This window comes from Rhopalosiphum maidis, chromosome 2, assembly GCF_003676215.2.
Source record: "Rhopalosiphum maidis isolate BTI-1 chromosome 2, ASM367621v3, whole genome shotgun sequence".
Classification (NCBI taxonomy): domain Eukaryota; kingdom Metazoa; phylum Arthropoda; class Insecta; order Hemiptera; family Aphididae; genus Rhopalosiphum; species Rhopalosiphum maidis.
The window spans coordinates 1,342,279-1,363,425 of NC_040878.1; the positions used below are offsets into that span (position 1 = coordinate 1,342,279).

Here is a 21,147-nt window from a genome sequence, read left to right on the forward strand (position 1 = left end):
AATTTAAATACCTAACCTAGATACCTAGGTACTTGCAGATTTTTGAATGTTATAAAATAATTATAACATAGGATACACAGTTTAAATTTAAGTTTAAAGTTATAATTTTTTATAAAACAATAATTTTAGCAGTTTGACAATAAATTGTATTAAAAGAATCACACGTATTTTATGTGTCAGTTAATACCAAAGTAATTATTAGTAGAAATAAATCGATTTTATGTTACCATAAAAATTATTCTTCCTATAGTTACCATTATAAATTATGAATTTAAGTAGTTTATTATTGGCAATTATATTTTAGGAAAGCATAATTTATTAAATATTATTAATACTGCGTTATTAATTATTATATAGATACTAAAGTTGGTATATTGAATGAAATATAAGAAAAAAATGTCTATAAAAATACAAAATCAATGCCTCTATTGCATCCCCATTTTTTTGAACTTGGAGTAGAACTGAATCCGCAAGCACCTTTTTGCATCAGGGTTTATAAATATTATGTAATTATTTTACATAATTTCCAAAGAACTACTTATTTTTAAAATAATAACTATAAAGCCTAGGTTTTTCCAAATTCTTCTATTGCATTTTCAATAAATTTATATATTACAATGGATTTTCTATAAGTATCCAGAGTATCCTACATGACTTCGTAGCCGTTGAAAAAAGATTTATTATTTCTATTGTCATATAATTCAATAAATAGTTCTTCGTATTTAAGTATTATTTACGCTATGCCTTATGCGTCCTCTATATGATGGCCTAATACATATCTTGAAAGCGTCTATATGTACAGTTATGTTTAAAGATTATAATAAATAGAGGTATACGTAACCTTATTGGCCGCATTGGCATACCGCGTATATGTAAGTGATAACTTATATAACAGTTGAAAATACTTATAATTATATAATTAAATAAAGGGGCGCTCCTATTTATGTGGTACCTATAGTCTATAGCCTATAGTCACCAATTAATATATGTTTGAAGAGCCACATTAGGAATCTGAATTTTTTCGCGGGCCATCGAGATTCTAAGTACATATTTACATTATTTAAAAACCAATAATATTTAACAAAAATAATAATTTACAATCATAGAACATATAATTTTGTCGTGTTATTTATTCTTTGTCTGCGAGCCGCTATTTAGTAACCCATAGCCTTTACTTTATACACTATACACTATACCTATATTTGTTAAATTTATTTTTATATAAATGATAAAAAGATACAAATGTTATGAACTATAGCCTATAGGTAAAATGTAAGAACTTAATATAATTTTAAGACATCAACACTATGGATATAAGTGTAAATTGGTTAAATTTGTTGAGAGGTAGGCTTCAACCTTTAAATATCGAAGAAAATCTACGAAATGGAAAACCTCATACTCACCTGTAATAATGTTTTACTAAGTACGAAGTACCTATATATTTTTTAATTTTAATACCCCTAAATTATAGCAACAGTTTTTATGCAATTGTATATTTTTTCCTCTTCACATTTTTTAATTTTTGTCAGTAATATTTACGATTCATGATAGTTTGAAGTTAATCGACATATTTTTTTTTGCATATTACTGCATATTTAACATAAATTCTTAATGGTGTATAATGTATTTATGTATACATAAATATTATATCATTTATATCATTATATATATATATTTATTTTTTTGTTTTTTTATTGAAAAATTTACAATCTGTATTCGATAATATAATAAGTAAAAAAGATGACTGACTAACATAACACATACGTAATATATAAAAAAAAACAACACATGAAGCACATGATGAGGGAAATCATCCAGCGATGGTACCCTCTGGTAATTTTGTTTTAATTTATATTAATTTAATAGGTCACGGCACCAGTTCCTGTTAGGTTGTCAGAAAGAGTACGTGATGATAGGTGGGACCATAAAGGATTGGGATGGTGTTGCAGCTTAGAATGAAATCTTTTATAGTATAATTTGGCTAGTTGGTCAACTGTTTCAATTTTTAAATCATTATGTAGGGATTTATTTGTTACGTACCAGGGAGCCGAGGCTATTAGCCGAAGAGTGATGGACTGAGAGGCTTGGATGGTGGGACTTGGGATGGTTTGGCGCATCCCCAGAATAAGCATACCATACGCACAAATGGGTCTGAGTAGAGACTTGTATAGTGTAGATTTTGTATGAATTGAGAGTTTAGATTTGAGAAGTGGTCTAAGCAGATGAAGGTGGTTATTGAGGATTTTACGTTTGGACTTTATACCTATTTATTAAGTATCTAAATGTTTTAATAAAAATATCCAACATGATATTTAACTATTTTAACTGGTACATAATATGTAACATATTATGTTTTATTTAATATTTATATTCAGCTAGGGTGTCCCGTGAGTACCCATTGCGATATCTTCTGAAATAATGGAGATATCATAATTTTGGCTTTTAATAAGATTCACAGGGACAAGAACTACAATATCTCATTTTTTAAATTTATTATAATGTTTTGGTAAAAAAATTAAAATATATATTTTTCAAAAATATTGAAAATAGTCATTTTAAAGAGTTCATTTTTCTGAAAATATTCCACATTTTAATTTTATTAATCTCCTGATTTTTAATATTTTTTCTAGTTTCAAAAAAAATGCGAATTATTTACGAGCACGTGAGCCATATGTTTAATATCGTACAATGATAGGTACCATTATCGAATTAAATTATTCGAAGTTTTTTTCACCGTCTAGATTTCAAATTGACGGTCCTTAATAAGTTCTAAGAATTCGTCAACACAAATCGGTATGAATATAAAATATTGTAGGATCTTTGCATCATGTCATTGAATATAACTTAATAATTAATTCAGGTTTCACTTGGCCACCGAAATACACCTTTTGACACCAAAAATATTGTATTGGTAATAAATTATTTCCAATTACCAATACATTATTTATTACAATAACTAATAGTAATAATCATATAAAAATAAATTTAGTATTACTTTTGGCTATACTGTTTTTCACCCACGTGCTCGATAACAAGTAATACTATCACATCCCAGAACAATAATAATAGTAATAATAATAACAATAAACAATTTTATTATCATCAACATAATATTATCTACTTTGTAGAATGATACTATGATGGTGTAGTTAGTAGTTGTTCGTGGTGTTCGTACTGTTCGTAGTTACTAGTTTAATATTTAACTTCATATTACTGACTTCTAGTCTATACTCAGTCTATTATTATTATTATTATTATTATATTTTGTATTATTACTTGTTATTTTAAATATTAATTTTTGAATAAACGTGAATGATATTATACATTTTAATTTCGCTGTACAAGTACACTATCTCACAAATGCTGATTTAAAAATCCAAGTCAACTGTCAAACAATGTTTCATTTTATACATTAATGTTTTTTGTTATGAAATATGATAGTGATTTTAATAAATACAGTCTTCACTTCACAATAATACATCCAACCATCCAAGTCAAATTATTAATAAGGACTTTTTTTACTTAATTAATGTTTTAATATAATATTATATTTTGAATTGTGGTGTTACGAACTATCTATTTCAATAGATTTTAAAATATTTACAAATTAATATTGCTGGTTTTGTTAATTCATTTTAATAATAGTATGGTGTAATTTTTATTTAAATTGTGTAACAGATAATATACTTTACTTATAATATTTCATTGTATAATAATTTAAAAATATCAACTTAGTAGTATACAAACTGTCATTCCTTATGAATTTTTCATGGAAAAAGGTAATACTAGAACATTAACAATGGCATGTATAAATAAGATTCATAAAGGGAAAAAATTATAAATTTACATTATTTTTAGTATCAAGGCTCAGCATAATTTATACAATACAAAATACAACTGTGATGATGTTCGCTTACACACATAACTAATGTTAAAAAAAATGCATGTATTGAAGGGCTTAGATCTAATAAATCTAACATTATTAAAATACGTCGTAGTAACAAAACTTAAATTTGGGGAAAATTAGAAGATGCGTGCAAAATTGTTAAAATAATATCTGTACCTGAATATTTAAATATCTTATTGTTGAGGATATTATTAGAAAGGGTATGTCTAAATATTTTTTAAAAAGAAGAAGAACTTCTTTGCACATACCCCCCTCTACCACCATTCATTTACATTTATGCATTGCATAGAATTGTTGTAAGTACATATTGATGCATGCCATTGAATCAATTAAATTGGTCAATTACAATATAAATCTTAGACTTATGATTTTATATATTCCAAATGGATATAATGCAACTCATTACTTTTACTTTTCAGTATGAATAATTCTAACAATATTTATTAACTAAATAAAGTAGTTACATATTAATGTAGTTTAGACAAGAATGGTATATAATCCAATACAATGTGAATCAGCATACAATTGTAACTACATAATTTGCATAATTTCAAGTGAACAACAAGGTACCTTGAAAAGAAGGAACCATAATCATAGTTTATTCAGATATTGTTTTTCAGGGCTACAGCAAGCACCTTTATGTCACTCTATTTTATGAATTTAATTAAATATTTTGGATTTGAAATAATTTTAAATAAAAAATTATTAATTTTGAACACCCAAATAAAAAAACAATTTCAAAGTATACAAATTTTACTAGATGAAACAAATGCAAGTTTTCATCAAAACTGACTTCTTCATTCTGCATAATGTCATGGTTTAACTAAATAAGCAATAAAAATAATATTATAAAATCTTGGTTGAAACAATCTAATTCATAAGAACAACCATACCTTCAAATATAACAAAAAAATATATTTTTTGTATTATTATACTATTATATTAAATTAATTAATAAATGTGTAAACTTGTTTAATATAAATGTATTTATTAACTTTAAGCTAACATTACTTTATTATACTTTAAGCAATGTTACGTAGTGATTTAATATATATATATACATATAACATACATATTGTTATATCCATATAACTAATGATTTTTATTTCCAGGAAATATCCACATTTTACCATACAATAGTTGCAAAAAATTTCATAATACTGTTTAGATTTGACTTAAAAAATAAAATTATAAACGTGATAATTATATTGAGTAATCTAATAAAAATGCTTTTTGATTGCTTATAATTTTATTACTACAATCAATTGAGTATATTATATACCTAATGTAAAAATCAGTATTTTATTATTAATATTTAATATTTGTATTTCAGTAGGTCGATATAATAACAGTGCCAAACAGAAATATTTTGGTGAAGATGCATTTAAGTGTACTCAATGTGGGCGTACATATCGTCGAAAGAAAAATGTAATAAGCCATATGAAATATGAATGTAACAAAGATCCACAGTTTGTTTGTGTAATTTGTGGTAAAGCAACTTATTACCGCTCTAATTTTAAAAAACATATGGCTGTAACACATCAAGTCTCCATGATATAGATGAAATGATAATATTAAGATTGTGATCTACAATCATAATCTTTTTACCATATGTTCCAAAAATAAAAAGTGTTAAAATTTACTGATACTTAATAATAATTCTATCGATAAATATATTTTAATTAAATTCTTTATAATATATGATACTAAAATTCTAAATAATTTATATGTATACAATATTAATATGCATATTTATACATTTTATATTTTTTTTTTTCAGAAAAAAAGTTTATTATTATGTATTTTTCTAATAATCTATTACTATACCATAGTTATTTTATTTCAGGATAGTTTTATTATCAATTAAAAAATAAAATTGTTTATTTAATATTTTTAAATACAGAATTAAAATTTCCAATGCTTGTAATTTAGATATACTAAGTACTTTTTGACATTTTTAATTGTGGTTTCTGTTGCAATATATAATTTAAAACACGAGTAATGTATGTTGTGTTGCTTTTGGTATGTGCTTGATTAAACATACTATATAACCACTATATTTATCTTATTTTGTTTGTACCTTATTTTTTTTATCACTGTAAGATTTGTAGAGATCTATAGTAGAGATCAAATTTTTATGCAAGTGGATTTATATGTCGATGAACAAATTTAATTATTATTTTTTAATTTATTATATTTTATCTAAATTATTTTCAACTAATTTTTCATTGTGTGTTTAGATATTTGGATTCAAAATAATGGAAAGTTATATAACTGCCCAAACAAGAATTGTCACCGCAATTATAAGACTAAACCAGGTTTATACAATCATTTGAAATATGAATGTAATGTGCCGCCAAAATATCATTGCAATATTTGTAACAAAAAATTTAAACAGCCAGGAAACTTTAAAATTCATATGAAATCGCTTCATTTTGTAACATTAATTAAAATTTAAAGATTTAATAGATTTTTAATAAAAATTGCACATTAAATCCATGTGATACTATATTTTGCTTAAGAGTATGTCATACCTGCGTGTTTTTTTTTCTTACTAACGCATACTGTATCAAAATATATGTTTAGCTTTAAATATGAAAGTGAAATGGCTTATAATCTAATTTTAAGGTAAAAATATTACCTATCTGTGTTATCTCGTCAGACTTTACAATATTAACATTTTTAAGTAAATTATGGGCGTTTTTAAATATTTATATTTTACATACTTACATATTTACTTAAAAATAAAAAATAAAATGATGAAAAAACAGATAATTTTCTTACTTTTAACTTTGGAAATTGGTTATTTCACTCTATTAATTAAAGCCAAACACACAAAATTGGAACTGCTGAACATATATTTTGGTACAGTATTTGTTAGTAAAACAGAAATAATACTTGTGGCACGACGACCTCACGCTGATATTTTCAAAAGGTCAGTTGTGTTTGTATACACACAACATAGGAAATTAACATTCTGCATACAAAATACAATTTTTTTTTTTTTATTTTTAATATTTAAATAATGTAACATTTTCAGATTTAAAGTTAACAATATCTTCTAGGATTTACCATCTTTTTTTTTTTTAATCTTAAAGTATTATTTGTGTTAGATTACTGTCTTATTAGAATGAAAATATTTAGAATATCCAAGATAATAATCAGTTTTACAATGTTATGGATGTTAATATGTACCCTTAGATTAAAAATGTAAACACTATTGATTATTATTCAGAGTATAAATTTCCTGTGTATGTGAGATAAAAAATGAGAATATATATCTTAATATTGTATTGTATAATGTATTAATTACCAAGATATTTTCTACATAATAAATAATAACTATCTATTCAATATTTATTTTATGTAAAAAAATTATAATTATTAATTCTTTTATCTCTATAATTTTAAATTTATGCATAAATATTAATTTGTATTACTTATAAAAAGTACTATATATTGTAATCATAATTTTACCTTATTATAGTATAATTATAGTTGTACAATGTAAAATGATCAAATTGTAAAATTGATTTATTCTTGCTTTATTGTTTAGTAACAGTGATCTTACTGTAATAATTAGCTTAAGATATTTTATAAAATTCACTGAATATTGTCTTACCGTTGTACTTTGTTGTAATTTCTTAGTTTTTGAATTATTTAAATATATAAGATCTGTTTTGTTTAAATTTAAATTGAATTACCTTTTAATATATTACCTGTATATTAGTTTGGTATAAGAAATATTAATAATTAGGTACTCACGCCGATATAAGATTCTTCAAACTTATTTAGCACCATATTTATTTTAAGCTTATTTTTTTTGTAAAGAAAGCTATTTTATTTTAAATTTTTAACTTAGAATAGTTTAAACTAAGCTTTTTAAACTGTTTTTTTCTTCATATTTGCACTTAATTAAATATAACAGTGCATGGTTTACTCTTAGATTTGTTTTCACATAAACTTACTAATATATATTTTTATTTTGCAGTTAAGCCATTGTTATTCAACCCAAAATCTGGAAGAATGAATAAATACCCTGGTCCGTCTTCAGATGGCCTTTTTTATTGTACAAATAAATGTGGTAAAAAGTATAAATCTAAACAGGCTATCAGTGTACATATGCGTTATGAGTGTGGTGTGAAACCCAAATTTTACTGTCAAGAATGTAATAAATATTTTAAACAACCTGTTAGCTTCAAAGCACATCAAATGAATGTTCACAAGTATGTAGTTGAGTATACACAATTTAAGTGTTCTATGTAATATCATACATATAATAAGTTTTATTTTGCTGTTTTATTAATTAATCCTTATTTAGAACTTTCACAATACATATGAGAAGTTCTATAAATAAAAAAAAAGTCTGATATAAAATATGTATGATGTTGTAATTTTAATTTTTATAGTGTGGACATCCTCAGTTTTAAACTAACGGGAAAGGAAAAAACTTTTTCATTGTTTCAAAATTGAACTTGAGTATTTGTTAAAAAATTGTTAGTCTTAGAACTTAAATAAAATAATTTTTATTGAATTTACTTTACATGAATTAATTGGGATTAGCAAATCCAATTTGTTATTTATACAGTAAAACTTATTAAATTCATCAATGTCATACAATTTAATTTTCTATATTTGTACTTTTTGAAGAGTTATACATATTAAATATCATTCACCAGTAATATGTAATTTAAACACAGTTTTTTCAATAAAACTAAAATTTATAAATGTGTCAATAATATGTGTTTAGAATAATTTGTGCCATTTTATAAATATTTATAATTTTTATTACTCTTGTATACATGAGATTTTATTTATGTACACTATTTTGGTTGTTTTTTTTTATTTATAAACTGATTTCTTGAATATAGTCGCTTCAAGTATTATATTCTAATGTTTACATTGGTCCAATATATGTATTGTACATGCTTAATAAATATAAATTCCTATTTATTTTATATTTATTTGTATAAATTCTATTGTAGTGTCTAATATATCAAACATTCTAAGTTTTAATTCATTATTTAACATAAACATAATACCAAATATTAGTTATTTATTATTTAACCCCGTTATATAAACTGCACACGGAAGCTGTATAGTGTATATAATGGTACTAATAATGAAACAATTTTTTTTTCAACTGTTAAATACAATAAATGTTTCAACATATACTCATACTTGTCTATAAAGAGGTTGATAACCTCTGGCTTAAATGAACCAAGAATTGTTCATGATTCAATGTGGCATCTTCTGTCACTTTACTCTTCTTAATTAAACTTTGAATTAAATGTCTATAAATATGAATCTTTTCTTCATTATTAGATATCAGATATATTTTCTGCTTCATAATATGAAATATAGTTTTTATTAAAAAATAGTTTTTTTAAATCTCTACAATTAGTTTGCCATTAAATTGCCATTTACCTACAATAATTATCTATCTCGTATAATACTTAATTAATATTTTCCTAAGAAATTTCCTTTAAAATTGATAAATTTTGAATAAACAATGAATCTGTATACATATTGTAATTATAATGATGTGTGCGTATTCATTCAAGCTGTTTTAGAGAAAACTAATAAGAGATTTTAATAATTTATACTTTTCTTTAAAAATGATTTACTTATTTAAATTGTGGTTGATATTGGTTAAATTTTTTACTATTTTTCTACATATTTATTTATTATAATTCTTTATTTTAGATATTTCTTAGTTTTGTAATATAAACAATTTAATATGTACTATATACATATTACATGTATATTCATATATTTATATATTAAATAGATATATAATGTTAATAAATACTTTTCAGTCTGTTAATTTGATGATTGGACTATGATTTGTATTTTTTATCCATCACCCAAGAAAAACTCATTATATTCAGACATTTTTTTGCAGTAAGTATCAAATATTTATTATTACATTTACGTTAACATTTTATGTGTATATTCATCAGTTTATAAAATTTAATTTTAAATAACAAATTACAAAATGTTTTATATTTTTGTTTTTATTTTTAAATTAATAAAAAAAACTAAATAGTCATAGTGTTATGTTATGTGAATTACACAAAATACATGGTAGGTAGGTAGGTAGACAAGCAGTATAATTTTGTCTTTTTTTATTTTAAGTACAATTCAAAATTTAGAATAAACAAAAGGTATTGTAAAATATTTAAATACATTTTTAAAAGGACTGTTCCCATTAAATAATATAAATCATATTATATTAATAACTTTTTTGTAGATTAATCTAAATATTTTTTTTTAATGTTATTTTTGTCCAATGTACTAAATTTTAATTCTATGTTTTATTATTTATTTTACTGCAGTATTTATTTGCATACAATTTGTGTTCTTTTAAAGTTTGATTAATATACTTATAGTATATTATACTTTTCATCATCATCATTTACAAAATTATTATACCATTATTACTTATTTTAACAGTAGATAATGTTTGTTTTTAATTGCATGATTTTGTTATATTTAATAATATAATAATCCATAAAATAATGTATATATTTAATAATAAATTGTTACTAAAAATTGTTCACAGGTTGTTTATTCCATTTGCCACGGTATTCATGTGAGAAATGTGGTAATTCTTATAAATATAAAGCAAATCTCCGTAGACATGAAATATATGAATGTGGTATTGAAAAAATGTTCATTTGTACAATTTGTGAACGTAGATTTCACCAAAAATCTAATTTAAGTAGGCACTATAGTTTATTACACAATTGATGAGTTTAACATAACAAATGTATTAAAATATTAAATAATAAGTATAAAAATGTATATTTATATGTTGATTATAATTGTAGTAATTATACTAATGTATATTATATAATTTATTCTTCTCTTGTTCTGGATAATAAAATATGATTGATATCTGTTATATATTTTTAATACTTCATCTGGTTTATCGTCCATATTTTTATTCATATATCCCATACTGTCAAACACAGTCCAGTTTCATGCAATAAATAAGAAATTATGAAATATTTTTAGTAATTGAAATCCACAAGACAATACATGTAGTAATAATATTATCAATCATAGAATTTAATGTGAACTTTATAATTGTCTGGCTTCACTATTTTTTTTTTTTGTTTTTTAATATAAAGCCTAATCCAAGCCACAGAAAATTAAAACTGGTACTTATTTTTTTATTATTATTTCAATAATAAATAGGCGTAAAAAATGAATAAAATATGTTTTAATTAGGGCACAAAGTCCATATCATACCAATAAACTCTTAAACTGTTATATATTTGGTATGGGCAACTGAAAGTTATTAGAGAGCCAATTTTTAGAAATTAAAATTTAGTGGGCCAGAGAGCAAAAAATAAGTCATTCAAAATATGCATTTTAATTTAGCATAGACGTAGCATAGAGTATAGATGATTGACTTTGAAATTGTATGAAGTAATTTGAAAATGTAGCACTGACTAGACAAAAAAGGTTCGCGGGCCGCCAGTTGCCAACCCCTGCTATATATCATATTTTAATTTACAAAAATATAAATTGTTTATAAGCAATGATGTTTACAATCAGTGGCGTGTTGACCGTTATTTTGAATGGCAGTTGCCCGATCATTTATATCAGGTGGCTGGGTTGATGGGTGCTGGATTTAGTAAGAAATTGTTATACAAGACTACCTGACAACATCATCTAAATTAATTTGATATTTAATAAGAATAATAACTTCAATAGTTATACAAAGAGAATACATACATTGTACTTTAATTATAGCATTCAAAATAAAGTGACACTTTTTTGTTGTGTATAGTATGCTACATGGGTAGTGGGTACTGCGTAAGAATCAAGGGGTGGTAGGTTATTCAAAAAATGAATTGCCCGATAAAATATTTCACTTTGCCACGCCATTGCTTACAATATTTCTTTAATAAAACCCATGTTAAATAAATTCTTCTTTTTCTAGATAGTATGGTTACATAATTTTAAATTCTACTAGATAGATTAAAACTAAAATCAATATATTTCTTTAAGAGACATAAAGAAAAGAGAATTAATTAATAATTATATTTCATATACCTTTTGATTTCATAATATTTGAGACCTCTTTGTAGATGTTAAATGTTAATAATTTAATTTTGTTGAAAAACAAAAAAAAAATATTAATATAATTATTAAAAAGCCACGTAAACCTAATTAAAGGAGCATTTTTTCCACGTACTATAAGTTGGAGTAGCACATAGATCAATTACCTAGTTTTGTATCCAGAGGCTAAAATCCATTAATTTATTCTATAAAAAAACAAGGCCATTTAATAATTTATAAATAGTTAGACCTTTCCATCTTCTATCTAAGGATTCAAATTTTAAAAATTAAATATAATGAAATTTTCTGATAGGGTGAATGTGCCCTATGTTCAAAATTCAACTTATGACAAATTAACCTTAAGAATCTACTTAATATAATTGAATCATAGATTGAATTTTGCCAAGAGTGGACAGTAACCAAACAATTAAATTATTATTAAACAAAAAGAAAATATTAAGATTTTAAATATTTTAGGCTACTAAAACCCTTACAACATTAATTAATAATTAAATTAAATTAAACCTATCATTAAAAGATGATTTGTTTTTCAAATAAACATAGTGGTGGTGAAATGGTTAAATCAAAGTGATCGATCAAAATTAATGATTAGGTATAAATTATTGGTATAGTATCAGTTACCAAAACTATTGGTTATTATCAATAACATGCGTTTTTTTAAAAATTCAAAATATTTTAATATCTAAAACTTACATTGCTTAATATATAGACTTTATAATATGTTTAATATAAAATTGTTAATTAATTAAAACTGTATTTATTTTTATCTTACTATGTAAAGTTGTTAATCAAAAATTTTGAATTAAAAAGTACTATAATAGTTTAAATGATATTTATTTTACTTTAATTTAGCCAGAGTCTATATTCCGATTTTAAATGAATATTATGAATATTCAATTTCAAATACAAGAAATCCTATTCAATAACAATGTAATATAAACTTTAAAATTTAAATTATCTAACCATTGTTTTTATTTAAAAATTATAATTGTATTTTCATACAATATTGTTAAAGTTAAATACATTTTTACACATTTATTCCTATAATAATTAATAATAAATGATTTTCAAACAATAAACATTTATTTAAGTTATTATGATTTATTGGGCAAGTGTAAGGCATATATTTTTTTTTTGTATTTACTTAATAATGATTTTAAAATATCTTTTTTGTTTCAGTAATAAAATGGTTAGAATATTTGGACCATTTGGCAAAACCTGACCTAGCAAAATGCCCTAACAATAATTGTCAACGGAAATTTGGCGGGATTAATTGAAAGTACAATTTAAAAAATCATCTTCTTAAAGAATGTGGAGTTATTATAAACTGTCAAATCTGTTCTAAACAGTTTGGACATCTTAAAAGTCTTCGTTACCACATGGGAGTAGCACATTCAACTATTTTATAAATAGTATCAAGGTTTATGAAATACATTTAAATTTATATTTTAATATAATAAGTATAAAAAATCATATTAACCTAACTAAACCCAACTACTAACTATGAATTGGACTTTTTATGTAATTAGAAATTAAGGTTTACAGTTGTAATCAATGCGCGATGGAACACATTTGAAGACATATGTGTGTTCACCATACAGCGATGTGTATTTAATATTTATTTAATTTAGTATATTTTATGTTGGATACTATTTCTAATATGTATCTACTACCTATGCATGTTTATATAATTTATATTCTAGGTATATTTGGGATAAATTAAATTACTTAAATATAACTTTAACCATTTCAAGACTAAAAATAAAAACTGTGAAGCAACTAGTCAAACTTAGCTACTTACACTACAACTGTTGTTTTTTTAATACTTTCACAATTTTATGAAAAAGTACCCTCTATATTGCATCAAGTGTAAGTAGTATCTATACCATTAGCATTTTTAATTAAATTAAGTTGGCCATAGAAGGTTCAATAGATAAATTAAACACCATTAGGTTTTTTCATTATATTATTGTTTTTATAGATAGTTTTGTTTATATTTATGTATTGAAAGTTTTAATTATAATACCACGAGTAATGATTTAATTGTGTACAATTTTATTTTCAATTTTATTTGGTAAATAATTAAAATTACTGATATCAATTACTAATTAATTTCTAACATTGTATTGCTGCTTTGTTAATTAATAATTCAACTAATATTTTATTGTGTAGTGGTTGGTTGGTTAGTATTTTTTAAATTTTTTTTTGAGGAATAAAAGTACCTAATTGTGAATATTTTTCAACAACTGGTTTAATAAAACTCCTGTAAATAATTATTTAACTCAAAACTGTGTAAATTTATTATATTTTGCAATATTTTTTTTTAATGCATGATTTATTGCTTCAAATTTTGATCATGTAATGAGTTATTAAAATTATAAACCTATTGGTATGTTTAGAATATTCATCAGAACGTAGATGGATATGTCCTAAAAACTGTGGACGAACTTACAAAGCGTCAAAACAACTCCATAGACATATGACCGAATGTGGAGTACCTCGTCGATTTAAATGTAATCAATGTTTCAAGTCTTTCAAGCGTAATGACCATCTAAAACAACACCTGATGTCTTGTTTAGATTTTCCACCTGCATTTAGTTGCAAAATCTGCTTGAAAAAATTTAATTATAAATCTAATTGGAAAACTCATATGGCTTTCAAACATAATATGCTTGACGAGTATCAATTGGTATTTTAACTATTTTTAAAATACAGTATTTAAGAGTACTAAACAATTACTAACATTATAATTATTATTAGTGCATATAAGTACTATGCACCAATCTATAAACATAGATCCATAGATATCTATTATGTGTATTATTTATTTAATTTAAATATATTTTATTCTAAATGTTACTATTACTTATTTGATTTCTAAGAATCCCATAGAAATGTAAAATTAAAATATAATTTTACATTAATTTGAAGGTATTTAACTAATTTTTGTCTTATGAGGGTTGAGTTAGGTATCATAGACATTTTTGACTTTGTTAAATTATAACAAATAGTTATAAATCTGTTTACTATTTCTGCTTATTAATTAAGAAACATATAATTATTTTGTGTCATTCATTATTAAATGAATTATTAGATAAAGTAAAAGTGCATACATACAGATAACTATATATCGTGTGAACAAAATTATTTTAATAATTCAATTTCTACAGTTTTTCCAGTGGCGGCGCCAGGGACAGACAAGGTAGGGACATGACCCTACTTGAAAATGTCTGGCCCTACCAGTGGTCATACCACTGGCCTAATATCAGATATTATTATATACTTATTTTTAATTTTTTGTAGCCCTGCCTTATAATTGTTGGCCTCCCATTGGCTACCTAGAAAAAAAATCCTGGTGCCGCCACTGAGTTTTTCAATAATTAAATGATTGCTATAAAATGGAATTTTGATTTTGTAATTACTTATAGTCCCTACTTAAAATAATTATTCAGTGTTTATCACAATTATCTGACACATTCAAATGTAATTTTAATGTAAAATTGTCACATCTCCATGATACACTATGTATACATAAACTAAGATTATATAAAATAGAATATTCATGTGCAACTTTATACTATAATTGGATTATCACATGATTGAATTATGTATTTTGACTTATGTATAATGGTAAGTAATAAAATATTTATCTTACATATTCATTAAATACTTATTTTAGTTATGAAATAGGTAGTGCACTAAGTGTTATGATATGATAAGTATATTATTATTTTTGTATAAAATAGTATATATTAATACTAATAATACTATTCTATATTAAAAGGATACTACCCATACATGAATTGTCTCTGTTTTTACATACATAAAATAAAACAAATTTTTTATAAAATTTTATGTAAAAATTTAATATTTTTCTTTTTGTAAAAGTATTCTTAGAATATGCTAGTTATGGATTCTCACACATGTGCTAACAGTGCCAGTATGGCTGGTCAATTTAGTATACATCTAAGTACAGCTTAAAAATAAATTTGAGACTATGTAAAACTTGTCTCATTCTGCCAGGCAGTGTTTAAGGACAATAATAAAACTGTTAGAGGTTATTTATATGAGATACTTATCATAACTAATTTATTTATTTTTAATGTCGCCCCAATCCAAAGATACATGTCTTGCTGTTGCTTATACTTACAATATTGTATGTACTTCATATAAATAAGAATAACTAATATTTATGTATGCTTTATACAAGTATAATGGTAAGCATATGCTTAATTATGTAAAACTTTACCATATACATGTTATTATGAATAATGAAATATATATTTTTTTAAATTTTAGAACCATACATATGTTTACAATGTGGACGTCAATACAAAACTAAAACGGGTTTTAAATATCATATACGCGTAGAGTGTGGAAAGCCCCCAGAATTTTGTTGCTCAATGTGTAACAAGATGTTTAAGCATAAAATGAGTTATCAACGACATCTGGTCTTGGTTCATAGAATAATATTGTAAAACATTATTGAACATACATTTATTTATAAAATCTAGTAAATTATGTAATACTTAATTTGTAATACAGAATATATTTTAAAAGTTACATTTTTACTTTTTTGATATTTAAATGATAAAATTGTTCATTGTTTTTAATCTAAATATGTCATAGGGTTATAAAAACTATTAAATATTATACACTATTTTATGACTATACTTGGTACATAAATTATACTACAATATAGCAATGATATACCATAATTAAGATATGGATATCCTGTAACAGATTTAATTATATATTTAAGTATTCATATTAAATTTGAAAATTTAAAAAGCAATATTTTTATAAAAAAATAAGTTAATTAGATAAGAATTGGAAAACATTGTATGGAATCAATTAACTATTCAACATGGTGCTAAGCATGGACTAAGATTCTATAATCTCAGTTCATACATGTTTTTGTATTTATAAATTTACAATAAGTAACAATCAACATTCTGTAATATAAGATTATATTTTTATTTAAATTTAATTCCTATTTTACAAACAAAATTTATTTTTAGAATTATATCCCACAGATTATATATTAATTATTCTATTATTCATGTTTAGAAAATTGACTGTAGACTATAAATATTTTTTTATTTCTTGCTTATCTTAGTTATAAATTAAATAAATGTATATATATAATATTATGTTGTATATGATTGTAATTCTAACATTTTTTTAAATTTCAGTTCGTCCCTATCAATGTCCAAATTGTTCTCGACTGTATACATACAGTAGAGGATTGGCAAGACACATTAAATATGAATGTGGAGTTGAATGGAAATTCCCATGCATTATGTGCAACAGACCCTTCAAACGTAAAGAGCACCTTCGTAGACATATGATTTTTATACATAAACTGAATTTTATCTAATTTAATTATAGCAATGTTTTAAAATTAATAAATAAGATATTAACAGCATAGAAATTATATTTCAGGTTTTAATTATTTTTCAGAATAATTGTACTTATTATCAGATGTGTATTATTAGACTCCTCAATTTGAGTAAAGAAGATGGTTAAATTATGAAATGTTACTAGAAATAAAACAAAATTAATTTATCATTTATTACATTTGATTGTTCAATTAAACATTATTAAATTATTATTTTACCAGTATACAACACGTAACCAACAAACCCATTAATTTATCAAAAAATTATAAAAATCATGAAAAAGGTAAGCAAATTGGTCCTATATAATATTTTTAAATTATTGAATTTGACCTGCAAGAGATTTAAATTCTGAATACTTACATATTATTAGAATTTTATTTAGTTATGTGTTCATTATTTGCCTTAAGTAGATTCTAATTGCATTATGTACTGTTATAAAAATAATCATTTATTTCTAATTGTTGTTAATAATTTTTTAGACTTATCTTTATCATTGTGTACTGCTAATGAATGGCGACCATATATATGTGACAAACCTGGCTGTGGTCGGGGATACAAATATAAAAGTGGACTCTTCAGACATGTAAAATATGAATGTGGTAAAGAACCACAATTTCCTTGTATAATATGTCATAAAAGATTTACACAACAACAATCACTCAAATCACATATGATTTACATTCACGGTTTTCCTATATATAATAAACCAAAAAATGCTGAAAACAATTCAACTTAATAATTTAAGATAAGAATACTTATGTACAAGAATATTTTTTATTAAATTGTGTGCATATTATATATTTTTAAATCTATACTCGTATTAGTAAATACATATATGTAATCTTTACTACTGATAATTATACATATACATACAAAGTGGCTTAATGTTAGATAAATTGCGAAAATGTTTAATCAATTTTAGTATCATAATATCAAATTTAAATTTTATTTTTCTATTAATTAAAGTTATTTAAAATAATGAGATAATTATTGATTTTAAATTTATGCATTATTTGGTAAGTGAAAGCCATAATTTATGAACTGCATAGTGTATTTATTAAAGAAGAAAACATTGGGCTAGAATTGCATGGTATATATAAGGTGACCATACATCCCATTTTCAACAGGACATTCCCATTGTTCGTTTCTCTATCCAGTTGTCCCCTGGAAATCTATGGGATATTAAAATGTTTATTTTTCAGATAGTAGACAAAAAATATTTAACAAAATGTAATTTTTATTGACTAATTATTGTTTTTATTATATCTTATACCTAAGGTTAGGTTTTTCTAGAATTTTACTCGTTTCTGAAATCATATAAATATTTCATGATAATGTTGGGTGGGGGGAGAAATAGCAATTAGTAATGGTGATCAAATAGATGATAGTGAAATACCATCAAAATAATTTGTATAAATTTAAAATTAAAATATAGTTTTTTAGTACTAATTTATGATTAAATTTTTATTTTCCAGCACAATAATATAAAACTTCAAAATTAAGAAGAAATATCAATCAATAATACCTACATTCTTCTAGGAAAAAATAACAAATCTAATTTTTAATTTATTTTATCTTATGGTAATTTATTGACATAAAATTACTCACTACAAAAGAGTGAGCACTACAAGGTTAGCCATTTTAATCAGCATTATATTAATTTTGTACATGAGTTAATTTGTAAGTTATTCTAAGTATAAAAGTATAAAGTATAAAATCAAAATATTTAATTTTTATTTGTAATTTCCAGGTTTACCTTTATTTGTTATTATTAATATCATTTTTTTTCTAATTAATATAACACATTATTTACATATACAATAAAAATACCATGAAATCAATAAATTCATTAATCAAAAGTGTTTAATGTTTTTTTTTTTTTAAATGTTATATACTATATATTTAATAACATAGGTGGTCTGGAGGTGCAATTTCCCCCTGGTATTATTCTAAGGTATTAAAGGAAAATTATCGGTTCACATTATATTCCAATGCAATTTTGTCATTTCAATACCAGTCAGTTTTTTCAATTTTCTTTTCTATTTTTAAAATATTTAATTTCCATACCTCCTAGAATGTTTTCAAAGTGCTGTCTATGTTACTTAATACTTTCCCCTCTACATAATTGTCCTTACTCTTAAAGTTTGCAATTAACACATTTTTATAACACGCTTCTAATATTTGTTATGCTTTAAATATTTGTGTTTGCCTCCTTATATTTTTATAGTTATTTGCTATAACATAATAAAGTAAAACCCCAGCACATGAAAATTTTCATTTGTCAACAGAAAAATCACATTTTTTATTTCAATTTATAAATATATTCTAATTTGAATGTGTTTTTAGGTCCTCAGATAAAGTTGAAACTAAAAGAAAATTTCCCCAAATTTATGGAATGTCCAAATGGATGTGGCTATACTTATACAGTGGTTAGTAATTTCACAGAGCACATGCAAAAATATTGTACCAAAAATAAATACTATACATGTCTTTATTGCAATGCTTCATTTCATTTGAATGATCAATTGAAAAAACACTTATTAATGATACACAAATGTTTTTAAAAATGTTTTGCTGACAACTACAAAACAAATTTACAAATATGTTTAATTTTATATACATATTTTTTTATATTTACGGTTTTAATATTGATATTGTAACAATAACAAAAACTTTGTACGACCTTAAAGTTATTATTTCTATATTATAAAATAAAATATTCCAATTGACAAATAAACATTATTTTTTATTTAAATTAAATTTATTTTATACAGGGACTAGGTATTTATTAAATATTCATGGATTAAAATAATATATTATATTATATTTAAATATTGAATATCTTTGTACAGATAGAATTGTCTTGAAGATTGAGACAAATAATATAATCTCCTATAAGTTCTATAAAATATAAAAATTCAAATTCAATGTTAATATATAATGTAAGGAAACAGCTTGTATAGTAGATAGTAGTTTATGTTACTATATTTCAAAATTAATAATAAATTTAAAATTAAGTATAAATATAATTTATTGAATAATAAGTTTACCATGTGTTAAGTATACCTTTTATTTTAGCTTTTAATCTAGAATTGTAAAAGTATTTTTTAATGTATTCTTTTAGAAATATAACTAATTATAAAGTGACTTATAAGCTATAATTTATACTTTAAAAAGTTCATTATTTTTGTATATACTCATCTTTAAATATAAATTTTTTTAAGTTTAATTTATCTTTACCTGTTATTACTTTTTTTGTAGTTATACCTTTATGTTATTTTATCAGTATCAAATAATCAAGTACTTTAAAGATTGTAAAACCAAAATACAAATGTTCATTACTAACAGCCTTTATATCTCAAATGGCCTAGTATACTCAATTTTATATTTATATTTATAAATTCTTCAGTAATAATTGCAGTTACATTTTTGTGCATAGAAATCATAAAATTACATACATTTTTTGAGTCAAACATAATTTAAATTAATTTTATGATAATGGCTGGGCAACACTGCATGCCATTGTACTGTTTCCTTTGCAGCCTTGATGTCTGTTCTCCAAATTCAATCTTTCTTCAGCCATCACATGTTTGGTGTTCTTATTTGTTTTTAATATAAAGAATAATAATGTATAGTTTTCCCTGACATGGAGTATTTTGTTTTTTATTTTATAAATTATTAGAAGCCAACAGCTATATGTATAATATAGTATTATTAGCTTTGCTATTTGCTTCCTACATAATC

The 21,147-nt window shown here is 23.3% G+C and overlaps 1 protein-coding gene across 26 annotated transcripts in view; it reads left to right on the top strand.

The window, feature by feature from the left end:
• Positions 1-21,147, top strand: part of LOC113554788 (longitudinals lacking protein-like) — a 360,082-nt gene that overhangs the window by 181,214 nt on the left and 157,721 nt on the right. The window contains exon 5 of one of the 26 annotated variants that reach the window (XM_026958807.1): positions 19,750-19,982. The exons of 22 other annotated variants lie outside the window; for them this stretch is intronic. In XM_026958807.1, the coding sequence (XP_026814608.1) occupies positions 19,750-19,967 (218 nt within the window). In that variant the 3' untranslated portion in view covers positions 19,968-19,982. Of the gene's footprint in view, positions 1-5,240; positions 5,494-14,400; positions 14,715-19,749; positions 19,983-21,147 lie in introns of those variants that run through there. 3 more of the 26 variants (XM_026958771.1, XM_026958797.1, XM_026958802.1) reach the window with 3 other exon arrangements.